General features: G+C 45.0%; 1 protein-coding gene across 2 annotated transcripts; it reads right to left on the minus strand.

Moving 5' to 3' along the window:
- Positions 1 to 445: 445 nt before the first annotated feature.
- On the minus strand, positions 446 to 25,246 carry LOC117409818 (DENN domain-containing protein 1B). Of its 2 annotated transcripts, XM_034016112.3 has the most exons (23): positions 25,094 to 25,246; positions 22,013 to 22,077; positions 18,315 to 18,358; positions 17,606 to 17,655; positions 16,858 to 16,971; positions 15,406 to 15,475; positions 14,837 to 14,917; positions 14,071 to 14,130; positions 12,895 to 12,948; positions 12,539 to 12,649; positions 11,903 to 12,003; positions 11,566 to 11,611; positions 10,725 to 10,826; positions 10,215 to 10,340; positions 9,733 to 9,834; positions 9,035 to 9,125; positions 8,426 to 8,466; positions 7,987 to 8,058; positions 7,696 to 7,752; positions 4,444 to 4,578; positions 4,235 to 4,338; positions 3,692 to 3,896; positions 446 to 3,446 (listed from the first exon to the last, which is right to left on the minus strand). In XM_034016112.3, exons 1-23 carry the CDS (start codon positions 25,108 to 25,110, stop codon positions 2,325 to 2,327), a joined length of 2,970 nt encoding a protein of 989 aa, XP_033872003.3. In that variant the 5' UTR covers positions 25,111 to 25,246; the 3' UTR covers positions 446 to 2,324. The 2 variants fall into 2 exon arrangements, with proteins under 2 accessions (XP_033872003.3, XP_033872004.3); XM_034016113.3 differs by lacking the exon at positions 14,071 to 14,130.
- Positions 25,247 to 26,010: the final 764 nt, after the last annotated feature.

Genomic DNA, 26,010 nt, shown 5'->3' on the forward strand with positions numbered 1-26,010 from the left:
ACTGTATTCATGTAGAATTTTTTCAAGGTCAAAGCTGAAAAACGTGGATGAAATCAGATACACCAATAGGGCTGTCATTTGTGTTTGATGTGGATTTTCTGGTTGAAGCGTGTGAGGCAAAGAAGTTTGGGGAAAGAATGACAAGACAGCTTGTTTTTACCAGTTTTTTAAAAAGAAAGAAAAGGAAAAAAAGCTTCTAGCTACTCCTGGAAGCATGTTGAGAAAGCTCTCTGACTTGGTGCTTTGGTATGCTGGCCTATAGTTCCTATTAACTGCGTAGTCCTCTTTTTTTGTGTGTGAATTTGCAGATAATGGCTTTGGTGCAATGTAACTGTAAGGTTGTGCGTGGGTGTGTGCGATGTTTGTTTGCTGTCTTCCTGATCTTGTTAGAGATACCCTGGTTAAAAAAAGGTATCAAATAAATAAATACAATTTAATCATCAGCCATTATAATAAAAAGACAGTAGCGTTTTATTTATAAATGGCAAATGAAGATACATCGTTGAATACGTCACAGAGCCCGTCTTGGCTGGATGCTGTGCTGCTCTTCAGTGATCAGTCTGTCTGAAAGCTGTCCCATGTTGTGAAATGTATTGCCCTGTGCAAAGGCATTGTTGTATTACTAGTGACTATTACCAGTTCTGCATAATATCAAGTGCGGAATTCCTCTTCAGTTCCAATTCCAATTCCTTTTTGAAAATCAATTCCAATTCCAATTCCTTTTGAATCGGTTCCAGAACACCGCTGATCAAAATTACAACCGGCAGCATTCTGTTCAGATGAGCTTCCCACAGTGGCAACACATGACTTCAGTTAATTAAATTGGCTTCAAGTGAAAGCAACTAAACAATTATGATGTCTCTAAAACAGCAACTCCAAGTCCTTCAGAACTGGGAATTGATTTTAAAAAAGGAATTGCAAATGGAATTGAAATTGAAAAACAGGAATTGACCACGATTTTAAAGACAAACAGCTGTCATTTTAAAGAAGAACGACGCGTCTGGACAAAATGTGCGTGGGTTCGTTTGCTCACTAAAAAAACACAATCCCCTGGTTTTCTGCATTTTTAGTTTATTTACAGTTTACACATCGCTTACTAGCATGTCACTGGCTGAAAACATGTCCGTCAATACAGGGGAAGCCGCTGATTGGTGAATGAGAGGACAGAAGGAGGTGCAAGCTGAAAGACAAGCTTGAAAACAGATGTAATCAAAGAAACTAGAAGATGATAGCGCAAAAGTCTACCGGAAACCGTAATAGTAGTACAGTAGTATTTCATGCTAGGTTTCGAAATGTCGCACTTTTTAATGTCAGTTTTTCGTTAAGTATATGGGAAACTACAAGCGGTATGCAATTCAATATGTTAACGTTATCAGCAGGTTTCATTCGACTTTATGAAGCAGAACCGGTTCATTCTAGAGGGTGATGCTAAACGTTTGACCAGAGCTGTGCAGCACAGTTTGGAATCGGGTCGTTTCTTTAGAAACTCCTGGCCCGGTTGAGATTTAATGCAATGTTTGTTTCTTTTTTTCATTAAAGGCTGACTGTTATTTTTTGGTCTACAAGTCTGGGGTCGTTGTTTAAAAAAACAAACCCTATTTTATCGGGTCATGCTGAGTAAAAGTACCATACAGTGGTACTGACCCTGATTTCATTACAGCACTTTACTACAATAAGTCTTTAAAAGGACCTGCGTAAATTATATTACTGCCTTTGAACGGCTTTTTAAATAGCACTCCAATAACAATCATTAAAAAGAAAATGACCACATTCGTTGAAATGATAATCTAGTTGTTAACAATTAATTGGTTTTATTTTTTAAATAAAGAAATACATGGTCTATTTTTATTTAAAAAATGTATTAATAACTTTGTAAACTCTTTTCTTAAAGAGTAAGTTACCGGTATTCTGAAAAATCTAGCATTACACGTCCCCACGTGGTTCTACAACCGTTTAAAAAAAAAATAACGTACCTGTCGTTTTTTTTTTCATTGTTAAACACCCTGACAACTTTTTACACTTCTAACTTTAAAGTCTGTTTCAAAGCGCTAGTGCACTAGGGTTTGAGATCTGTCCTCTAAATCACTGCAGGAAGAGTGACTTAAAAACAAACAAAAAAAAAACTTAAGTGCTTTTCTGTTCCGTACCGCATCGTGGATCGCTCTTGCTGCGTTACCTGCCTGACAATGTGGGCGGTAATCCTGACGCTATCAGTGCACAGGAGCGGGCGTTTTGAGAAGCGCTTTGAAATGAAATGGGTCCTGATCAGAAGCGTGACCCTTCGTCGCGTCTTTGCTGCGTTCTCTTGCTCTTCCCTCCCCCCGTCATGCTTCAAACCTCTTCTTGAGCTCGGACACTTTCTTCACGGGCAGCGGGTCGGGCGCTGGGCTGGGTGAGGACTGCACTGCAGGCTCCCTCTCCGGCTCCAGGGCCTCCAGGCTGGCCGCCTGGATCTCTAATCTCCCATTCCATGCGGGATCCAAAGCTGGGCTCTTCCTCCCTGGGCTGGCGTCCGCCCCGCGACGGATGCACCCAAACCGAGCCGGACCAGGTCTTGGTTCTGGGCTCTTCCCTTTGGCTTGGAAGAGAGCCACAGCGGACAGCACCCTGGGAGACTGGAGCTGGTCTGTCCCTGAATCCTCTCTTAGAGGGGTCTGCTTCAGCTCCTCAGCAGAGTCTCCTTGCTGGTTTGCAGAGCATGAAGAGGAGCTAGCGCTGTCTTCACTGCTACAGTGCACTTCATTACCAGCTCTATCCACGTTCCCTGTGGCTTCTCCTTGGGTCTTCACTTGGGTATCAACTCCCTCCTTGCCCTCAGTAATGGACTTTGGGCTTCCTGTTGACCCCTGATCAGTATCCTCACTTCCTGTTGATTTCTGACTCGTTGACCCTTGGCCATCCACCATTGTACTTCCTGTTGACCCCTGCTCGGTATCCTCACTTCCTGTTGATTTCTGACTCGTGGTACATCCTGTTGACCCTTGGACCTGCACCACTGTACTCCCTGTAGATCCCTGGTCCCTTTTCCCAGCACTTCCTGTTGACCCCTGGTTGTCCTCTGAGCCTGTTTGACCTCTCTCTGCTCCCTCCTTCTCCAAGGGGATTCTGGTTGGCGTCTGTGCAATGGGGTCAGAGTTGCCTTCCTCTCCTCCGTCCTTTCCCTCGTTCTCTGCGATACCCCGGTCCCACCTGCCACTGTTGCGTTTAAGGACATTGCCGTCGGGTTCCCCCAAGGACCTCGCGATGCAGGTGACTGTTAAAGTGCCTGCGCCGGGTTGCGCTGCTGTGGTTTCAGCCGTCGGGTCCTCGGAAGCGATATCGTCAGTCGAAGACGCTCCGTACTCCAGAGAACACTCATCTTCTTCTTCGAGCTCCCAGCCCAAGTCGCTCCCAGCTCTCCATGGAGGGGAAGTCAGGCTCTCATTACTGGGAGTGATGGATCTCACCTGGGGAGACGGAAGAACATTAGCATTGCTTGCACACCTTCAGGAATTTAACTAGCTGCATAAAAGAGATGGATGGCTTGTAAAAGTTAGAGCTTTTGTTTCGTGTAGAGTGCTGAATTATTGAACCCCCCTCCCCTCCCCCATTTTCACAACCAACAAATAGCTTTTGCAAAACCCATTGTAGGCCCGTACGTAATTCACCGTTCCCTTGCTTTCAGCACAGCTACATGAGAAACCAGGCTTACTCTCCGGATGTAGTCAGAGCTGTCTGAGCTGAAGAGGTCCAGACTGCGGGTCCCGTACAGCAGCCCCCTCTCCTGGCAGGTCTGGGTACTGAGCGTGTCAAAAATCTCCCCAAGCAAGTCCATCTCACTGGAGCCCGACAGGAAATTAAAGTCTTCGGGCTCACCGGGATCATCGGCAGCCCCTTGAACGCCATTGTCAGGAGAGCTGAGAGAAACACAGAGCGGTTTACCTGAATCTAACATGTGGATATCTTGTATCAGTTGACTGATCTGATGTGTAAAGTAAAAATTATAAATACAGAACGATGGTCGCAGTTGGGAGTGGGCTGCTTGAATGACTTATTGCCTGGGAAGTAAAGTGAACTGACCTGGCTCAAGCAGGAGTTGTCTGGTCAAGGCGTTGCTGACACACAGAGATAAGCCAGCAGCTAAGCTTAGCACACAAGGGGTGTAGAGACTGTATGAAACAGCAGCACTTGGAGGTGCATTCGAGAAGCATCCTCCATGAACACACACCAGCAAGGGGTGGGGAGGGTTGCTTACCCATAATCCTCGTCCCAGCGGAGCGCCCAGGCTCTGTTCTTGTCCATCGCATCACTCTCTCCCAGCGGGCTTGTGTAACGTCGGGTGGGCCGCCTCGGGCGAGACTAAACAAACAAACAAAAAAGGGATCTGTTAGTGTCTGATTATCATATTTTCTGATCTGTGGTTTTCAGTGCACAGAGAGAAGGGGGGGGGAGACACACAGTCACCTTGCCGAAGTGTTGCGTGATGGGCAGGCGGTCCTGTAGACAGTCAGACTGGATCTTTCTCTGAAACTGGGGGCCTGAACCCAGATCGCAGCGCAGCGACCCCCCTCTCTGTAACTGCCGATCCTCACTGGAGTCCTGAGGGCAGAGTACACAGCATACAGCACACACATCAACCTGAGATGACCTCACACAGCCACTGCAGAGTGCACAGCACGCACCTAACTCACATAACCTCACACAGCTACCTGAGATAACCTCACACAGCCACTGCAGAGTGCACAGCACGCACCTACCTCACATAACCTCACACATCAACCTGAGATGACCTCACACAGCCACTGCAGAGTGCACAGCACGCACCTAACTCACATAACCTCACACAGCTACCTGAGATGACCTCACACAGCCACTGCAGAGTGCACAGCACGCACCTAACTCACATAACCTCACACAGCTACCTGAGATGACCTCACACAGCCACTGCAGAGTGCACAGCACGCACCTAACTCACATAACCTCACACATCAACCTGAGATAACCTCACACAGCCACTGCAGAGTGCACAGCACGCACCTAACTCACATAACCTCACACATCAACCTGAGATAACCTCACACAGCCACTGCAGAGTGCACAGCACGCACCTAACTCACATAACCTCACACATCAACCTGAGATAACCTCACACAGCCACTGCAGAGTGCACAGCACGCACCTAACTCACATAACCTCACACATCAACCTGAGATAACCTCACACAGCCACTGCAGAGTGCACAGCACGCACCTACCTCACATAACCTCACACAGCTACCTGAGATGACCTCACACAGCCACTGCAGAGTGCACAGCACGCACCTAACTCACATAACCTCACACAGCTACCTGAGATGAACTCACACAGCCACTGCAGAGTGCACAGCACGCACCTACCTCGCATAACCTCATACAGCTACCTGAGATAACCTCACACAGCCACTGCAGAGTGCACAGCACACATCTACCTCACATAACCTCACACAGCTACCTGAGATGACCTCACACAGCCACTGCAGAGTGCACAGCACGCACCTAACTCACATAACCTCACACAGCTACCTGAGATGACCTCACACAGCCACTGCAGAGTGCACAGCACGCACCTAACTCATATAACCTCACACAGCTACCTGAGATGACCTCACACAGCCACTGCAGAGTGCACAGCACACATCTACCTCACATAACCTCACACAGCTACCTGAGATGACCTCACACAGCCACTGCAGAGTGCACAGCACGCACCTACCTCACATAACCTCACACAGCTACCTGAGATGACCTCACACAGCCACTGCAGAGTGCACAGCACGCACCTACCTCACATAACCTCACACAGCTATCTGAGATGACCTCACACAGCCACTGCAGAGTGCACAGCACGCACCTACCTCACATAACCTCACACAGCTACCTGAGATAACCTCACACAGCCACTGCAGAGTGCACAGCACGCACCTACCTCACATAACCTCACACAGCTACCTGAGATAACCTCACACAGCCACTGCAGAGTGCACAGCACGCACCTAACTCACATAACCTCATACAGCTACCTGAGATGACCTCACACAGCCACTGCAGAGTGCACAGCACGCACCTAACTCACATAACCTCACACAGCTACCTGAGATAACCTCACACAGCCACTGCAGAGTGCACAGCACGCACCTAACTCACATAACCTCACACAGCTACCTGAGATGACCTCACACAGCCACTGCAGAGTGCACAGCACGCACCTACCTCACATAACCTCACACATCAACCTGAGATGACCTCACACAGCCACTGCAGAGTGCACAGCACGCACCTAACTCACATAACCTCACACAGCTACCTGAGATGACCTCACACAGCCACTGCAGAGTGCACAGCACGCACCTAACTCACATAACCTCACACATCAACCTGAGATGACCTCACACAGCCACTGCAGAGTACACAGCACGCACCTAACTCACATAACCTCACACAGCTACCTGAGATGACCTCACACAGCCACTGCAGAGTGCACAGCACGCACCTAACTCACATAACCTCACACAGCTACCTGAGATGACCTCACACAGCCACTGCAGAGTGCACAGCACGCACCTAACTCACATAACCTCACACAGCTACCTGAGATGACCTCACACAGCCACTGCAGAGTGCACAGCACGCACCTAACTCACATAACCTCACACAGCTACCTGAGATGACCTCACACAGCCACTGCAGAGTACACAGCACACATCTACCTCACATAACCTCACACAGCTACCTGAGATAACCTCACACAGCCACTGCAGAGTGCACAGCACGCACCTAACTCACATAACCTCACACAGCTACCTGAGATGACCTCACACAGCCACTGCAGAGTGCACAGCACGCACCTACCTCACATAACCTCACACAGCTACCTGAGATGAACTCACACAGCCATTGCAGAGTACACAGCACGCACCTAACTCACATAACCTCACACATCAACCTGAGATGACCTCACACAGCCACTGCAGAGTGCACAGCACGCACCTACCTCACATAACCTCACACAGCTACCTGAGATGACCTCACACAGCCACTGCAGAGTGCACAGCACGCACCTACCTCACATAACCTCACACAGCTACCTGAGATGAACTCACACAGCCATTGCAGAGTACACAGCACGCACCTAACTCACATAACCTCACACATCAACCTGAGATGACCTCACACAGCCACTGCAGAGTGCACAGCACGCACCTACCTCACATAACCTCATACAGCCATTCAAAAGGGGCCAGGATGTGCTGACTACTTGTTAGAGTTGAAGAACTGGGAGGGAGGGAAGCAGTGTGGCTCTAGTGGAGCTGAGGAGGGACTGGGAGGGAGGGAAGCAGTGTGGCTCTAGTGGAACTGAGGAGGGACTGGGAGGGAGGGAAGCAGTGTGGCTCTAGTGGAACTGAGAAGGGACTGGGAGGGAGGGAAGCAGTGTGGCTCTAGTGGAGCTGAGGAGGGACTGGGAGGGAGGGAAGCAGTGTGGCTCTAGTGGAGCTGAGGAGGGACTGGGAGGGAGGGAAGCAGTGTGGCTCTAGTGGAGCTGAGGAGGGACTGGGAGGGAGGGAAGCAGCGTGGCTCTAGTGGAGCTGAGGAGGGACTGGGAGGGAGGGAAGCAGTGTGGCTCCAGTGTTTTTTGTTTTATTTTATTTATTTATTTTTATATAAAACATGTAAAACCCACCCTGTTCTTCAGTCTGCTTTTCATCTCCTTCAGACCCAATTTTGCATGACCTTTGGCCTGGAAGAAATTGAAAAGTAAATTTACAAAAAAAAAAAAAAAGAACACACACACTAATAAAGAAAAATGTTAAAAAATTACATTTACAAAAGTGGTTGGCTAGATTCAGCCCAGTCGCTTCCCAGAAATGAATTCTTTCACACCTATTTGAGGTTGATTATCTCGACAGGATTTTTCTTCAAGCGCTGTTTTACTTTTACACTCTACAGCCTGCAGGAAGGAAACACAACTTACACATCTGTACATGTGCCTCACGCCTGGTGTAGTCTTGGCTCTCACTGTGTGAATCAATGCGCCGCCTCCTTTCTGCAGCCAGGATAGGAACCGTATAACATTGACAAGAGATCAGAATTATTGCAAAACCTAATAATTACATTCTTACACAATTTTGAAGCAGGAAACTACCAGTACAAGTCTTAGCAAAAATGTTCAACAAACTGCAAATTGCAATGGCAGTCTACACACAAGCACCGCTACTGCAGAGCGATCAGCTGTGTTTTATGAACTTCAATAAAACGGGGAATCGCAGATCAAATAATCTGGGCCATGCAAAAACAAAAGCTGTTTGAAGGACGTTTCTGAAGGACGTTTTGTTCCATAGGAATTGCAATGTGACAGCGAGGGCCTTTTCAGAAGGAATCTAATGATTTCTAATAGGAAGCAAATACATTACCTTTAAATTGTCAACCCACTGCTGGTGAGACTTTGAGGCACCTGCAAAAAAAAAATGATACAGAAAGTAGAGACCTGAGCAAGATAGCATCCTTTAATAAGACTCGTTTAACCCTTTCAGTCCTGGATCATTTTTGTCGAGCTGACGAATAAAGTCCTTTAGGAGTATACATGAGGACATATCTATGTCTATGTCTATACTACCTGAGACTGGGAGCTAGGAGTCCCGCGAGGCTCCAACGTGACTTCAGAGGGCGTGCGTTAACAAACGGAGCTAAGACAAGGCAGGCATTTATTTGCAGTGCAGGAAGTGCACTAGCAATAACCAGTACTGTAATAGGGGGCTGTGTGGTCCAGTGGTTAAAGAAAAGGGCTTGTAACCAGGAGGTCCCCAGTTCAAATCCCACCTCAGCCACTGACTCATTGTGTGACCCTCAGCAAGTCACTTAACCTCCTTGTGCTCTGTCTTTCGGGTGAGACGTAGTTGTAAGTGACTCTGCAGCTGATGCATCGTTCACACACCCTAGTCTCTGTAAGTCGCCTTGGATAAAGGCGTCTGCTAAAATAAAGCAAATAATAATGCTTTCTTCATTTGCAGTTTGGTTTTCACCTGCAGACAGTCCACAGTGTGTTATCTCCTCTTCAAACACATCTCCAAATCCATTGCCAGAGTTGAGCTTCTCCAGACGGTTATCGATGAACTGAGAGAGAGAGAGAGAGAGAGAGAGAGGGGAGGTTAGACAGGGTGAGAAAATAAACTACTACCAGCTTCAATGAGGAGAGAACGAGAGATGATAAAATAAACTGGGGTCTTCTCTGGGGATTCCAGAGGGAAACAAAACCGGCAGGGACTGTTTCTCCTGATCGCGCTACAGCGGACCCTACCGGCCAGGCGCCCGGTGAGCTCAGAGCGGACACCTGCAGGGCTGGCCTTTGTCCTCCAGAGGGCGCTAGCTCGGTGACCTCCGCTCTGGAGTTCCTGGGTGTGGGAGAGGAAGCTGGCTCGGTCGTGGGATCGGAGGACGCTCGCTGAACCTTCAGCTCTCCTGAGCAGCTGTGTGGGGAGCGGTGAGGTGGGAAAAATAATAATTGGGGAGAAAATGGGCGGTAAAATAATTGGTCGATCTAAATTTATTTTTTTTTAAAAAAGGGGAAAAAAGGAAATTTGGGTTTTTACTTTGATGCATTATCACGGACCTGTCAATTGAAACAGAATTAGCACCCTATATAAAACACAGAAAAGCTCAGGCTGTGAGCTGTCTGTCCTCGGTCTTCATTAGGGATCAGTTTGAAAGCTTTGTGAAGTACCTGTTTGAAGAGCTGGAGATGGACTGCGCTTTGTAGGAACTGTTTCATGGGGTTGGATTTGTGATTTATAAAGGTTTCCTCCATAAAGATGATCTGATCATCCTGAAAAATAAAACCAGAGAGATCACTTGCAGGCAATTACCAGCTAAACCCATCTGTGTCAAACCCACTGCCTCCCACACTGCAGCCCAGCACTCTAACCACTGAGCTCCTCAAACCCACTGCCTTCCACACTGAGCCCAGCGCTTTCTTTCTCTAACCACTGAGCTCCTCAAACCCACTGCCTTTCACACTGCAGCCCAGCGCTTTCTTTATCAAACCACTGAGCTCCTCAAACCCACTGCCTTTCACACTGCAGCCCCCAGCTTTCTTTCTTTCTTTCTCTCTTTCTTTCTTTCTTTCTCTCTTTATTTCTTTCTTTCTTTCTTTCTTTCTCTCTTTGTTTCTTGAAGCACCGAGCTGCACCGAGCCCCAGTACTGACCCCCTCACAAGCGAGTGCGTCTCGATAGCCCCCGAAGAGAAGGGCCTGAGCTCTCAGGAATGCCCTGGCCACGCCGTCTCCCGTGGCTCCAGACTGCTTCTTGAGTCTCATCTTCAAGTGGGACACCTGGGGAGAAATTCAGAGCGCCACCGTTAAGAAGCGAGAGAGAATTCTGAGAGAGATTGTCACATGATTTGAATGAGGGACCGATTCTCCAGACAGTCTCAAAGCAACTCAGACCCGGGTGAAGGCAGATTTAGAGAAAACGGGTTCAATACCGGAGCAACAGAACCCACAGCCATCGTGGAATAGTACATTCATTTAAAAAAGAAAGCTGGCATTTGTCTGATGTGTGGCTCCTCTCGATCTTCAGATGGATCTTCTGGTGCCAGTCTCGCAGTCTGTTTGACTCGTGTTCGATTCCTCAGCACGTGTTACAATACCCAAGCTCCAGGGCCTGTGCCTGAAATCCTGGCTGTTGTTTTATACAGATTATAATTCCACACTCACCACTTCAGCTGGCAGTTTCTCCAGGTCCTCGAACGGGGATTCCAGGGTGTTCGTGTCGATGTTTAATATGACTACGTCCTCCAGAGCTCTGCTCTTCACTCTCTGAAACCCACGCAGAACACATGAGACAAGCCCCGCCTCCGACCACAAGATCCAATCAAAGACTGAGACAAGCCCTGCCTCTGACCACAGCATCCAATCAAAGACTGAGACAAGCCCCGCCTCTGACCACAGCGTCCAATCAAAGACTGAGACAAGCCCCACCTCTGACCACAAGATCCAATCAAAGACTGAGACAAGCCCCGCCTCTGACCACAGCATCCAATCAGCGAATGTAAGGTGTTAAAAGTTAATATTATTGCACCTATGTTCTGTGTTCTCAGTTTAGCATCAGTAAAATAGATGGTTAATCATAGAAACTATCAGCAGCGTCCTGAGGAAACTGGGTGGAGGGTCGCAAAATAGGCTGTAAAAATAATCTGTAAATCAGTCGTAAAGTAAACTGAAAAAATGAGTTTAGGTCACAAGGTCAAAGTGTCTTTATAGAAGAGCCAGCGCCTTCTCGTGATCTGCCATTTTGGAAAGAAACTTCCTTTTGCTTTGCTTGCAATACACTAGCTGTGCACTAGATGGTGCTGGTGTTTCCTTCTATAAATACTCTTTGGCAGATCTAGCCTGCATTGCACATGTCTAAGGCAGGCAAGCAGAACTGAAGAGCTGCTCACAAACTGTCTGCATGTTCAGGACAGACGGATTCCAGTATGTCAGCAGCATACAGGAGCACAGGGAATGGAAACAGAATCTAGCTGTGAGTCTGATCACAACACAAAGGAGAACTCACCTCCATGAGGCTTGAATGCACTCCGATCAGGTAGGGCATGGGAGCACTGAAGAGAGAGGGGGGGGGGGGGGGGAGAGAGAGAGAGAGAGAGAGAGAGAGAGAGAGAGAGAGAGAGAGAGAGAGAGAGAGGGGGGGGGGGGAGAGGGGGGGGAGAGGGGGGAAGAGAGAGAGAGAGAGAATCATTCAGATTGATTTTTATTGCATTTGCTCAAATACTGTGTTTTATTATTAACATTATTATTGTTTTCTAAGTCTCCTACAGTAAATATCATTAGATCTCATCTCAGAATCTGCAGCGGCAGCGCACCACGCAGCACGGCCCGCTCCACTCACTTACCAGCAGTAGTCCAGTAGATGTGGGGGCAGGACTGGGATGTAGATGTGCTGCCAGTACATGGGATACAGCATGGCTGCTGAGGCATGGACACAGGCAGTGAGCTGAGAGAGGGAGAGGGGGATAGGAGAGAAGGAGAGAGGGAGAGAGAACAGATGGAGGGGGAGAGGAGGGGAGGGGAGGGGAGAGGAAGGGAGGGGGAGATAGGAGAGAGGGAAGGGAGGGGAGGGGAAGTGAGAGGGAGGGAGGGAGATAGAACAGAGGGAGGGGGAGGAGAGAGGGAGGGAGGAAGATAGAAGAGAGGGAGGGGAGGGGGAGTGAGGGAGGGTGAAAAAGAGAGGGAGGAGAGAGGGAGGGGAGGGGGAGAGAGAGAGACATTAAGGGGGCAACTGGAAGTTATGTAAAAAAAAAAAAAAAAAATGCTATTTGTCAAGTACAGGTAAGTGAGAAATCTTTGACCTCTGGCCTCCAAGTCATGGGCACAGAATCAAACCTGACTCCAATTCATTTTCAAAGATCTGTGTTAAACAGAGTGGCTCTCCCTGCCCAGGCGCAGTGCCGAGGCTGCAGTGGTGTAGTTTGTCTGCAGACACCCCGATGCTGGGCTCTAGCATTCTACCAGCAGTAGACAGGCCTCACCGTGCTGAGCTTGCTGGAGGCCAAGAGGATGCGTCTCTCAAACAGCAAGCTGGCGTACAGGTGCAGCATGTTAGTGACATCCACAGAGACAACCAGCTCTGTCACGTTCCTCTGCAAACGAGAGAACACCATTACAGGGCTGCATTGCAATCTGAACACACTGAAGCACTGGCATTGATATTTCACTTGCAGCAAAGGGGTCTGATTCACTGATCTAGAGCAGACAGGCGGATTTAAATGCAGTCACTGATATTTCACACAAGAGAGGTGGGCAGAGGATCAGGAGGACCAATGCATCGTTCTGATGAGCGGTTCCGCGGGCACTTTGGATCACAGAGTAAACCAGCTTCACTTACACTCTCAGGAATGGAGGGCAGGCCTGCAGGGTCCGGAGCAATGAAATAGGGAATCTGGTGGAGAAATCGTGAAAAACACAGTTAGCTGCCCTGCAGTGAAAGAAGCAGGTTTTGGGGCGACTGTCTGCTGCACACGAAATGAAACAGCGCCGAAACACAGGACACGCTCCACAGGAAATGAAAAGAGAAGCCGTCTATAATGTACTGAGTGCAGATTACAAGCAGCACTGCACTCTCTGTGAAACTTTAGGGTGGCTCAGACTGCAGAACAGAAGGCTTTTTCGTTTCTTGTGTTTAGTTTATAAGGCGCACACTGGAAATGCTCCAAGTTACTGTGCATCTCTGTTAGAGACGCGTCGCTCTACCTGTGCGTTGAGATCAAATGTGCCTTCTTCTAAAATCGCTAACCAGAGATCTGAACTAGCCCATGTGCCTTTGTGTATCTCCTCTCTGGAATCCACTGTCTCAAAGATAGGACATCCCGTTAACGCAATGGAGCACCGAATTCATCACCAGCGCAGAACGACAGGGTGAGATACACGTTCTTCCTGTTATCCAGGGAAAAAACAGACACCAACTGCAGAAAGAGTCTGATTGAGGGGAACAAATACCCCAGAGCCACACAACATGCAGACACACAAGCAGGAGGAATTTTGCTTTTATTTACACGTCGTACTGTAACACAAGTAAATGGTAGAGTTAGTTCTGTAAAACACCACTTTCGACTGTTAAACACCAGGACATGTGTTATAACGTGTATTCGCTTCATTTGATTAGGTTTAGTTAGTGAGGTGAGTACAGCACAGTATACACACAAAGCCCAGGACCTTGTGAAATTCGTAAAGGACTCTTGCGCAGCAACAGGAGTATTTTTTAACTGTACTTGTGTTCAACATAGGATTCAATGGAGAAGTGTTTTCTCTGATAATAGCAATATTGAATGTGCGTAGAAAGATCTGAATAGAGCAACTGTCATTTTAACATGGAACACCAGAGGGCGCACCGTTCCTTTAGGTTAGGCGATCCATGTCATACAGAATTCAACACCAGCGAATCAGGTCCCTGGGCTGTGCACAGTCACCTCCCCACCCCTGCCCAGGCACACAGGGTTACTGGGGTTAGTGTGATGAGGTACAGACCCCACTGCTCCCCCTGCAGGTCACATCTGACACTTACCGTCGGACTCCCTGCAGTCACACCATTTTGAGTCCCCATGATTATCTGCAATTGCTGGCCCTTGTTGTGAAAGCACAGGGTCAACACAGGGTCAAGCATGAGGTCAAACACAGGGTCAAGCAGGAGGTCAAACACAGGGTCAAGCACGAGGTCAAACACAAGGTCATTTTTTCGCTGGGCTTCCTCTTCAACAGCGAATTATTACCAACACTCCAGTTGCATGTTCATATTATTTAATGTCTAATACCTTTCTATGATGTTAAGTGTGTTTGAAAACATTAAGTGTGTTTGAAAACAAACAGTGGAGATATTTCTAGGCTTTTGATGCCATAGTAACTACACTCGTTTATTTCTGTTTAATTGTGATAGTGACAGCTACATAGTCAATGATGTAACAATCCACTACACCTTTCTATTTAAACCTTCAGGCATCCTGGTAGTGAGTCTATTTATCCATTTACTGTCCTTTATTCTTCTGTACATTATCTCATTGAATTTCTTCTAAAACGACACATGTAAAGTCAGATTATAGCTTGCCTTGACCGAAGTGCAGTTCTAGTTTGAGGATCTAGCCTGTGTTACTTATGTAACTCTATATCTGAGCACAACATCATTGCTGATCTGTATTATTTTTTTCCCAGACTTGACTTTTCTGTTTGCCCCGCCCCATGACATCACAATTCCAGCAGCGTTCTACGTGGCTCAGCTTCTTTCGAATCATTCCAAAGAGAAACGATGAGTGAACAGTAAGATGCACAGCACTTACAAGTGTGAGAAGCACGGGGCTGCCCAGCTGAGGGACCGGGTGTTTGTACAACGCTGACAACAAATCCAGCATCTCGCTTCTCTGCAAACCAAATCCAAAACGAGAAAGAGTTAACAGTCAAAATTCACAAGATACCCAACCTTCTGTCCAGTCCAATTACTACATTAACCCATTATGTACATACCAAACGCAAGCTGTAGTTATTTCATACATTCTAAATCCATATTTCTCCACAGAAAAAAAAAAGTAAAGCATTTAGTTCTGGCTACAAACTGCATCGTCCTGTTATGAGGACAGTCCAGTTAGAAAACAAAGCCACTTTTTCAAAACCAGCAGCTTGAAACCTGGTTCCAAGAGACCTAGTTTGAGGTTTGCTGTATCAAACCCCCCAAGTCTCCCCTGGTGTGGCGCACAGTGGCCTGAAACCTAGTCTCCTGAAACCAAGTTCCAAACCACAAAGTGGCTTCGTGTTCCCTCAGCTTAAAGACGTAATACGTGAACGCCCAGTTGTGTAGAAGCGTGACTTGCAGACAGACGGACAGACAGACACAGGGACAGCCTCTGCTCACCTGTCCTTTGGTCAGGTAGTCAGCTAGGTTATTCAGAAGCTTGTAGAAGACTTCAAACCAGGGCAGGTAACTGGAACAGAGAAAGAGATCCGGACAGACAGCGTCAGAAACACAGGGAACTCCTTTTCATTTTCATTCATCAGGCCAATGCAGGGGCACATTTTACACTAGTGACCATTTTAAGCTGCATCTTTTGGTGTCTCGATTATCAATAGAGTTTTCCCGGCTTTAAATATTTTGGACAGTGAAGTCAGGTAATTAAATTTGCAACATAATTCGATATTTACTCAACATAAGTTCACTGGATTTGAAAAGCAGATCTAAGTGCTTTTCTGTGGGATTGAAGGACTCTGTATTCAGGGATAAGATTGTTATTGCTCTTTGTGGCTCTCAGTGAAAGAACAAAGTGAAACATGCTCTTATGATATCTTGGCAATAACTGTGACTAATGGAGCCTGAGGTAATGTGGTTTAGCTCTAGAAATAACTTTGAGAGGAACCATCGGGTTTATTTGCTATCGAAGAGAGTGCTCCTTCTGGGAGGCTGGGTATAGCAACAAGGAAAGCAGACTGATCTTAGTGTATCTTAGTTTAACATTAAACCATTTGAAATATATGCGTATTTCTCATAATGTTTAAAATGTGTATTAAAAACTTGGCATGGGTAAAACAAAAAGCTATCATAATGTATCTCCTTCATTGTTTGTATTCACTCAATATTTTCTATTTCAGTCAATCCTGGTGGGTTTTTAAAAGCCTTCCTGTGACCTCAGTAGAGCTCTCAAACTTGTCTACTCTCTAGGTTCAGCTGGTGTAACCCTTAACCGGTCCCCCCTGCAACACTCTGCCCCCAGCGGATGTGAAAGTATTACTTCTCACAAGCTGGTATCAGACAGCTAAACAATAAGATGCCGTACATCCTCTTACTAAAAGGTACAGACAATGTCGACCCAGGGGACTTTTTCAACCTGAGAAAAGAAACAAGGACCAGGGGTCACAAATGGGAGATTAGATAAAGGGGCATTCAGATCAGAAAATAGGAGGCACTTTTTTACACAGAGAATTGTGAGGGTCTGGAACCAACTCCCCAGTAATGTTGTTGAAGCTGACACCCTGGGATCCTTCAAGAAGCTGCTTGATGAGATTCTGGGATCAATAAGCTACTAACAACCAAACGAGCAAGATGGGCTGAATGGCCTCCTCTCGTTTGTAAACTTTCTTATGCTCTTGTGTTCTTCTTAACTTCAACAGTTAAGAGTTCTGTGGCATGAATAGGGATTTTGATTTCACAAAATAATAATGTTCAAAGTGCACTTTGATTTATTTAAGGCGACAGATCTAACTGCAGAGTGATAGAACATATCCAGTGTACTCAGCATGCTCTTGTGAATCCCAACTGTATGTCATGTCACCATAACGACACACACTGTTCATCTAAATGAGCAGCCGTTACCTGAGGATACAGAGGCAGGTCCTGGAGGTGAGTCGACAGAACCCGAAACGCTGCTGCCCCTCCAGGTCAGTCAGAACGAAGGTGAAGTGCTGGACCACCGGGATCTCCCTCACCCTACAGGAAACAGAGCGGCCGTCAAACACTCAGGAACACTAGAAACAAGAGCTATCATCAAGCACACAGGAACACTAGAAACAAGAGCTATCGTCAAACACACAGGAACACTCCAGAAACAAGAGCTATCGTCAAACACACAGGAACACTCTAGAAACAAGAGCTATTGTCAAGCACACAGGAACACTCTAGAAACAAGAGCTACCGTCAAACACACAGGAACACTCCAGAAACAAGAGCTATTGTCAAGCACACAGGAACACTCTAGAAACAAGAGCTACCGTCAAACACACAGGAACACTCCAGAAACAAGAGCTATCATCAAACACACAGGAACACTCTAGAAACACAGTGACCATCAGTTATGCTGTCTTTCTGCTGATGTCAGCATTATTAACTCAGCAGCCGCTAGGAGGAGACCCAGTACAAGTGTCTTCAGCATGTAACTGTCTGCAAGGCAGGTCAGTCACTGTGGGGTTAATTACGAGAAGGCTGAAAGTAAGGGATCCAAACAGAAATGAAGCTCAGCAAGGTACCAGATATGAAATGCGTGCTACATCTGTGCGCTCGACTTTCTTAATTTTGCAAAGATGACCACAGAAACGGGCAAACAAAATGCTGATTTTCTTTTTACCTTTCGACATCGAAGGGGAAGCAGAACCTGGGAAGAGTCTGAAGACATTCCTGAAGGGAAACAGAAGAGCGTTGCTTCTCTTTAGAGATGTTCAGCACACGGTGGTTATCAGGTCACCTGGGCCTGGCTCTTAAAATACTCAGCCATTCAAATGAGGGGCTTGCTGGGAGTCTCAAGCTGTGGCTGTTTGATTACAGCTCTGGCCAAATGTTTAGCATCACCCTACAGAATGAACTGGTTCTGCTTCATAGAGTCGAATGAAACCTGCTGAATAATGTGATGTTAACATATTGAATTACAGCTTTGTAGTTTTCCATCTACTTAACGAAAAACTGACAAAAATTGAAAAATGTGACATTTCGAAATCTAACATGAAATACTGTACTGCTGTTATGGCTTCCAGAAGAATTTTGCGATATCATTTTGTAGTTTCTTTGATGACATGATGTTAAAAAAAGATCTAAATTTTGTTCATAAGGGTTTATTATTATTATTATTATTATTATTATTATTATTATTATTATTATTATTATTATTATTCGGTATCAACCCTAAAATTCTAGGTGATGCAAAACTTTTGGCCACAGCTGTAGTTTGAGAATTGTATTTTTCTTTCAGAAACAAAAAAACAAGTTTCTACGTAGCCCTAAAAAAACTAAAATTAAGTTTTTAAGATAGATAGACACCCACAGTGTCCAGAGTCACATACCTGGCCATTGAAATCCCCAGGGAACTGCAGTAAAACTTCAGGGTCTGCAGAGAGGGAGAGATCTGATTACAGCACTCACAGTGAAACAGTCTGAGCATGCACCTCACCGAAGCACTGTTACATTTCTTGGTTAGTGTAGTTTTAATACTAGCGGACAGGAACACATACAGTGTGGATAAGGGTTGGGACTCAGTGCTCATGTCTGCATGGAAACAGAGGCCTCGGGCTACTTTGTATTTCAAAAACAGCAGAGTGATTTATATCAGGTTGTGTCGGTGCCATTCAGAAATCCATTCTCAGGGATTATTTTTAATTTCTTAGTAGACACCCTTATCCAGGGCGACTTACAATTGTTACCCTAGTTTCAAGCCACATTAAAAGATTTATAATTGATGCTCATCCTCTCAGCACTCTCTTTCCTTGACTCATATTTTTCTCCCTGGTCACTTTTTAAACCGTAGAAGAGTTTGAGAAGGCTCGGGTTAGAACTCCTTGTACCGTGTCACCGCTTCCTGTTTCTTGCTGGTTGCCGAGGCTCAGCATAGAGACTAACCACAGAGACCGAGCGAGGGACACTTACCTTACCCAGCTCTCCAGCAATCAACTGTCACTGCACCGCGGCACACTCCTTATTAAAATGCTTCACAGCAGCGTTAAGATCACAAACATTAACATAAACCAGAACTTCAAATCAGAAATAGGATACACACACACGCACACACACAGAGACACACACAAATGCACGCATGCACGCACATGCATTCTTTTAATATCACTACACCAAGTATAAACTGTGACACTATGCAAAGTTGGCTTCTCAGTACTTCACCGATAACTTGGTGAAATCAGTATGTCGATACAGCAATGTCTGTTTTTACTGTGAAGCTGAATTATTGTACCAGGTCTTACATTCATTACAACAGTGCGCTCATTAATCAGATGTAGTTTCAATATACAACATACTGCTGGAATCACTAAACCTGTCACAAAGCTGGTCACACACCTTGCTGGGTTCTCTATGCTATGCTGTGCTGCCTGCCATTGTATCTGCACAGTGCCTTGCCATTGGTGACAGGCATGATCTCCTGAATACAGCAACGGCCAAGCCTTTAGCATCCCCCTATAGAATTAGCTCATTGTGCTTCATAAAGTCAAATGAAACCTGCTGAATCATGTTACCTTAACATATTGAATTACACACCGCTTTGTAGTTTTCCCATATACTTAACGGGCAGCAGTGTGGAGTAGTGGTTAGGGCTCTGGACTCCTGACCGGAGGGTCGTGGGTTCAATCCCAGGTGGAGGACACTGCTGCTGTACCCTTGAGCAAGGTACTTTACCTAGATTGCTCCAGTAAAAACCCAACTGTATAAATGGGTAATTGTATATGAAAAAATAATGTAATTGTATGTAAAAATAATGTGATATCTTGTAACAATTGTAAGTTGCCCTAGATAAGGGCATCTGCTAAAAAAATGACTAACTGAAAAATAGAAAGTTACATTTCGAAATCTAAAATACTACTATTATGGCTTCCGGTAGACTTTTGCGATATCATTTTGTAGTTTCTTTGATTACACAAGGTTAAATAAAAGATCTAAATAATGTTCATATAGTTTTTTTTGTTTTTTTTCTTATGTCTGAATCCTAAAACTCTAGAGAATGCAAAACGTTTGGCTATAGCTGTATGCTTTCCTTGAACCTGTGTGCGATTGTGGACAGAATGATATTCAAATCAGATCACTGGCTCTGCTTAGTTCGAGAATGGGGAAAGAGGGTGGGCCTATTTCTGTATTTCGGATTTCAGTACTTCAGAAGAGGAAAACACGATCAAACTCAGTGGAAATGGGTTTGAATAGGGGCATGCAAACGGTTTTAATGTGCAGGCAACTCATAAGTGTCATACTAGATGTAAGCTTTCTGTCTGTCTGTCACATTCTGTATCTATTTCTCTCAAACCACAGTAAGTAAAGTGTCATTGTCCAAGGGTTATGGGTAATCCCCCAGGTCAAGGACACAGAACGCAAGGCCAGTCCTGTGTTTTATGGCTTCTCACTAGAGGAGTTTTTGAAGTAAATCAGTCAAATGGAAAAATAGGCCCACGTTCTGTTGTCAAGGAAAAAGTTAAGGTTTCTGTCTAATTCAGAAGACAATCATGTAAAAGTTCTCATTTTGATTAATGTATGGGTGTAACCATTTTGCAAATTGAGTTGTCATTTTCTGTTTCAGCCTTTACACAACCCAACACAGCCAAAGAGACGAAATCTTTGAAAATCTTCAAACTTTGACAGGAAGTGTGCATGAGCTTGTCACTGTGGTTTTTAAAATAAAACTCCTGGCGTCACCTGACAGGAAGTGAGTCTGTTGCTATGGCATCAGCGGCTGATACTTTGGTAACCACTTCCTGTAGTACACTGGTACAACTTTTTAATCAGCTCAGAGGAAACTCTACCAATCTTCTAGTCAGTTTATTTGTGTGATTATCCTGTGTGTTTTTTTACAGTGATGTCTCCTCTCGTACATAGATTTGAGCTGCACAGGCATATTGGTTGGATCAACACATCTGTGTTTTTCAAGTCTGTTTGTGAACTGATGAAGTCTGGTTATTAGTGAACTGATGAAATCAAACTCAGTTTATTGTCAGCTTTTGCACTCAGCCCCTTTAAAATTCTACTACAAGTAGACCAAGTATAAGCAGACCCCAGTATTGATGTGATACAGCCATCTAAAATGTCTTTGTATCAGAAAGTTTATATCGGATAGTAATGACATCACATTGAAATTAGCTACAGCTCTGGCCAAAATGTATTGTTTTAGAATTTTAGGATTGAGACATTATACATATATATATATATATATATATATATATATATATATATATATAAACTTAATTTAGATATTTTATTTAACATCGTGTAATCAAAGAAACTGCAAAACGATGTTGCAACAGTCTACCGGAAGCCATAATAGTGGTACAGTCGTATTTCATGTTAGATTTCGAAATGTTTTCATTTTTGTCAGTATGTGGAAAACTATGATTCAATATGTTAACATAACATTATTCAGCAGGTTTGCCCAGACCTGATGAGATTCTGGGATCAATCAGCTATTAACAACCAAACAAGCAAGATGGGCCGAATGGCCTCCTCTCGTTTGTAAACTTAATCTTATGTTCTTATGTACGCTGTAAGATAGCCGGTTTTCACCCACTCGCGGTAGCTGCTATACTCTGTTGTGGAGTGGATATGAGCTTGTGTCGTTCAGCACCCTACACGATTTTCGATATACAGGTCCCCGGTTCAAATCCCACCTCAGCCACTGACTCATGTGTGACCCTGAGCAAGTCACTTCACCTCCTTGTGCTCCGTCTTTCGGGTGAGACGTAGTTGTAAGTGACTCTGCAGCTGATGCATAGCTCACACACCCTAGTCTCTGTAAGTCGCCTTGGATAAAGGCATCTGCTAAATAAACAAACATACACAGGAAGTTTAGTTTTAAACAGTATGTAGCGCATTTATATGGGTTACACTTCCTGGATAAACTGCGCAGGAGACGGGCTCACATCAAGTACGACACTACCAGGCCCCGTTGCCTTGGTAACAACACCCGACTTACAGGCGCACATTACAGAAGAGGCCTGACTAATAAAGCACACGACTCGGTAGCACAAACAGAGAAAACTATAAACATGACCCTCACCTTTATCCTTTGCTATGGGACACGAGGCTTCAAAGAACCATTCAAACGTCCTCTCAGGATTGTCTCTGGAAAAATAATAATAATAATAAATACAAATCGCAGCTGAGTGGTTTGAGAAAGCGCTGGGCTGCAGCGTGGAAGGCAGTGAGTGTAGCTCAGTGGTTATAGTACTGGGCTGCAGCGTGGAAGGCAGTGAGTGTAGCGCAGTGGTTATAGTGCTGGGCTGCAGCGTGGAAGGCAGTGAGTGTAGCGCAGTGGTTATAGTGCTGGGCTGCAGCGTGGAAGGCAGTGAGTGTAGCGCAGTGGTTATAGTGCTGGGCTGCAGTGTGGAAGGCAGTGGGTTTGAGTAGCTCAGTGGTTATAGTGCTGGGCTGCAGCGTGGAAGGCAGCGAGTTTGTGTAGCTCAGTGGTTATAGTGCTGGGCTGCAGTGTGGAAGGCAGTGGGTTCGAGTTGCTCAGTGGTTATTGTGCTGGGCTGCAGTGTGGAAGGCAGCGAGTTTGTGTAGCTCAGTGGTTATAGTGCTGGGCTGCAGTGTGGAAGGCAGTGGGTTCGAGTTGCTCAGTGGTTATAGTGCTGGGCCGCAGTGTGGAAGGCAGCGAGTTTGTGTAGCTCAGTGGTTATAGTGCTGGGCTGCAGTGTAAAAGGCAGCGAGTTTGTGTAGCTCAGTGGTTATAGTGCTGGGCTGCAGAGTGGAAGGCAGTGGGTTCGAGTTGCTCAGCTCAGAAAAACTAAAACTAACAGAAGCGAATGCGAGCTGCTTAAAGAAACCACAGCCACACAGACTCAGTGCAGTCCTGCTGCTGTTGGTATTTAGAAGCAGACAGCAGAAATATTCAGGGCTGAGCGACCAGCAGCCAGCACAGTTCTGTGGTCTCCTGCTAATTTAAAAGTGTTCACCAGAGTCTCTGATATACAGCTATGGACAAAGGTTAATTACAGAATTAACAAACGTTGCTTCATAAAGTCAAATGTAACCTGCAGAATAATGTTAAGTTAACATATTGAATTGCATATCGCTTTGTAGTTTTCCGTATACTTCACGAAAATGTGACATTATTACTATTATGGCTTCCGGTAGACTTTTGAGATACCAGTGTAGTTTCATTACACGTTAAATAAAACATCTAAATTACGTTCTTGTATATATATATAATATATGTGTGTAATCGTGTTTCTCGCCTCACGCTGCAGCTCCAAGCTTGTGTTATTTCTGTTCTGGGCTCTCATAAAAACCGGTTTTCCGGAGCTGTGGAGTTCAGTCTGCTGCCCCGACTGGTTTTATAATGGCATGACGTGTGTGTGCAGTTTCCTCTTTCATTATGTTTTGATCTATTATTTCTGTGCCAGCTTTAGTTCCTTTGAATACACGTTTGCACATTTTGTGGTACCGCTTCAAATCAAAGGTGTTTTTCCTTTTAGACAGGAACAAATCCGAGCTTTGCTGTAAACGCGAGTCAGTGTTAAACGTGTCAGAATTGTGATATGTGTATAGCAATGCTTTTTCATTTCAGTTTCTCAAACAACAAAAATTACAAAACGTGTTACCAAACCAGTAAGAAACAATGTAGGTGCACTTAAATGAAAACTTTGTAAGGGTCTTCTGGGGTAAAGCCTCGTTGTTCTAGCTAGTCCAATAAACAGGCACTGTTAAACACGGCGCATCAAACGAAAACGGTTTATTGCAATGCGCAATTGTGCAACACAGCCTAACACGTTCAGAGCGAGGGCTTCTCCCTCAGACCAGGCCAGCGCAGAATCTTCTTAAACAGGACAGGAGTCCCATTCAAAGAGAGTGCAAGTATTTGTGATGCAAGAGACCATCCCCTCGCAGCTGAGAGAGAGAGAGAGAGAGAGAGAGAGAGAGAGAGAGAGAGAGAGAGAGAGAGAGAGAGAGAGAGAGAGAGAGAGATTGAGAGAGAGAGAGTTCAAGCTGCTGAGAGAAGAGAGAGAGAGAGTGTGCAAGCTGCTGAGAAGAGAGAGAGTGCAAGCTGCTGAGAAGAGAGAGAGAGTGCAAGCTGCTGAGAAGAGAGAGAGAGAGAGTGCAAGCTGCTGAGAGAAGAGATAGAGAGTGAGATCTCTGAAGCACAGATTGGCAGTGGTGCTGAATTGTGTGGAGTTTGTTTTACAATGTGGATTACATTGCTGTCTACTTTGGGTTGGGTTGAGACTACTGACTAAACTCATAACACATGGGACTGAAGCCACCAGATCGGAACACAGCCCTCGAGAAAGCTTAAGATGAGATGAGAGACAGGAGAAGCTAATAAATGGGTCTGTCAAAGGGTATTATTTATAGCATGCAGCAACCACCCCAGTCTCTAAAGACGTTGGATCGTTTTAGCGTCACTGTCAGGTGCATAGGCTGCTTCAGGTTTAGTGAGCCAACGAGCAACTTGAAGATTTCTAAAAATGAGTCTCTCTTCACAAACTCTTAAAATCCATTGTTTATGGATCTTAACTGCACGGGCTGGCTTGTTTGTGTGATATTGATCTAGCAGCTTCTATTATTATCCAAAGGAATGAAAGTCTCTGTGCTTTGTATACCAATGTTCACTCCTGTTTTACAACATATATTTATTAAATATACACATTAATGTAACAAAATGAGAAACTCAATATGCATATGAGACCTAAATATAGGTGAGTGTCAAGCATAACACAACAGCCCTACAAGAAGCAACTTAGACATGTTATTTTGTACATAATTTAACCTTTATAGGAATACACTGTGTAAAAATATTGGCTGGAATTTCCCTTCTCATAATATCCAATTCTATCCAATTTTTTAAAGCTCACTTTTTCAACGCTTTGAGAAAATCTGTTCTAACTTTTCAAAGCACTGTTTGACCAAGAGAAAGTTTATAAATACAAAAAATAAAGTCCTTAAAAACATTCCTTAAAACACTCTTTAAAGTTTTAAAAGTAAAAAAGAAAGTATTTTAAAAGTGAATAGTAGTTTTTGGGCAGGAAACAAATGAAGAGACATACAATTTAAAGACAAATATAGGAAGTTAGCTAGACAAACCACAAAATCAGCAAAAAGCTGCAGATGAGAAAAGCAGCAATTTAAAATCTCTTACTTGATCCGAGACCCCATTTCTGTGTTCTTGTATCACATGGCAAAGAACATTCTTCCTGGTCTTGTCTACAATGCAGTTACAATTTTAAAATAGATGTGATCACTTCATGCAGTCAGACCTGCAACCCTCAATAAGCACACACTGAGATATTCAGTTGCTTCATACTTCCTGTGTGAGTTTAGACACTGGAAAACAAACCTCTGACGTTGTTCGCTATTGCATCCGGCTGAGTGCTGCAGCAGGTGATACTTTTATTTTTTATTCCAGATATTTGAATATTTTCTCTACTTGTTTTCCTCCAGTACACACACACACAGTTTTTTTTTAAGTTTGAGGATGTAATGTTGTTGAAGCTGACACCCTGGGATCCTTCAAGAAGCTGCTTGATGAGATTCTGGGATCAATAAGCTACTAACAACCAAACGAGCAAGATGGGCTGAATGGCCTCCTATTGTTTGTAAACTTTCTTATGTTCTTATGATTATCAACCTTGTCCCATCCCACCCGCTCCCATCAAACTGTATCTATTTTAAAACTTTTAACTGTTTTATTCAGTTGACATTTTAGATCAGGGGTTGTCCAAGCTCCACTCCTGGTCTTTGTTCCAACCCTGTTCTATAAATTGTTTAAACCTCCATCCAGACCCTGAAGTAGTTCATGATCTCATGTTACCTGTTAAACCTGGAGTGGAATCATGGGCCTCCAGGACCGGGATTGGACACCCCTGCCTTAGAATTTCTTTGTAACAAAGGCACACAAACTGTACCTTTTTAAAAGTGTGATGTGGCATACAAACCCGCAAGAGAACTGTAAAATCCACACGACTGATGAAAGAGTGAAGATCACTTGAGGATATTGAAAAGGGAGGGCAGCAGTGTGGAGTAGTGGTTAGGGCTCTGGACTGGAGGGTTGTGGGT

This window comes from Acipenser ruthenus, chromosome 34 (genome assembly GCF_902713425.1).
Source record: "Acipenser ruthenus chromosome 34, fAciRut3.2 maternal haplotype, whole genome shotgun sequence".
Lineage (NCBI taxonomy): Eukaryota > Metazoa > Chordata > Actinopteri > Acipenseriformes > Acipenseridae > Acipenser > Acipenser ruthenus.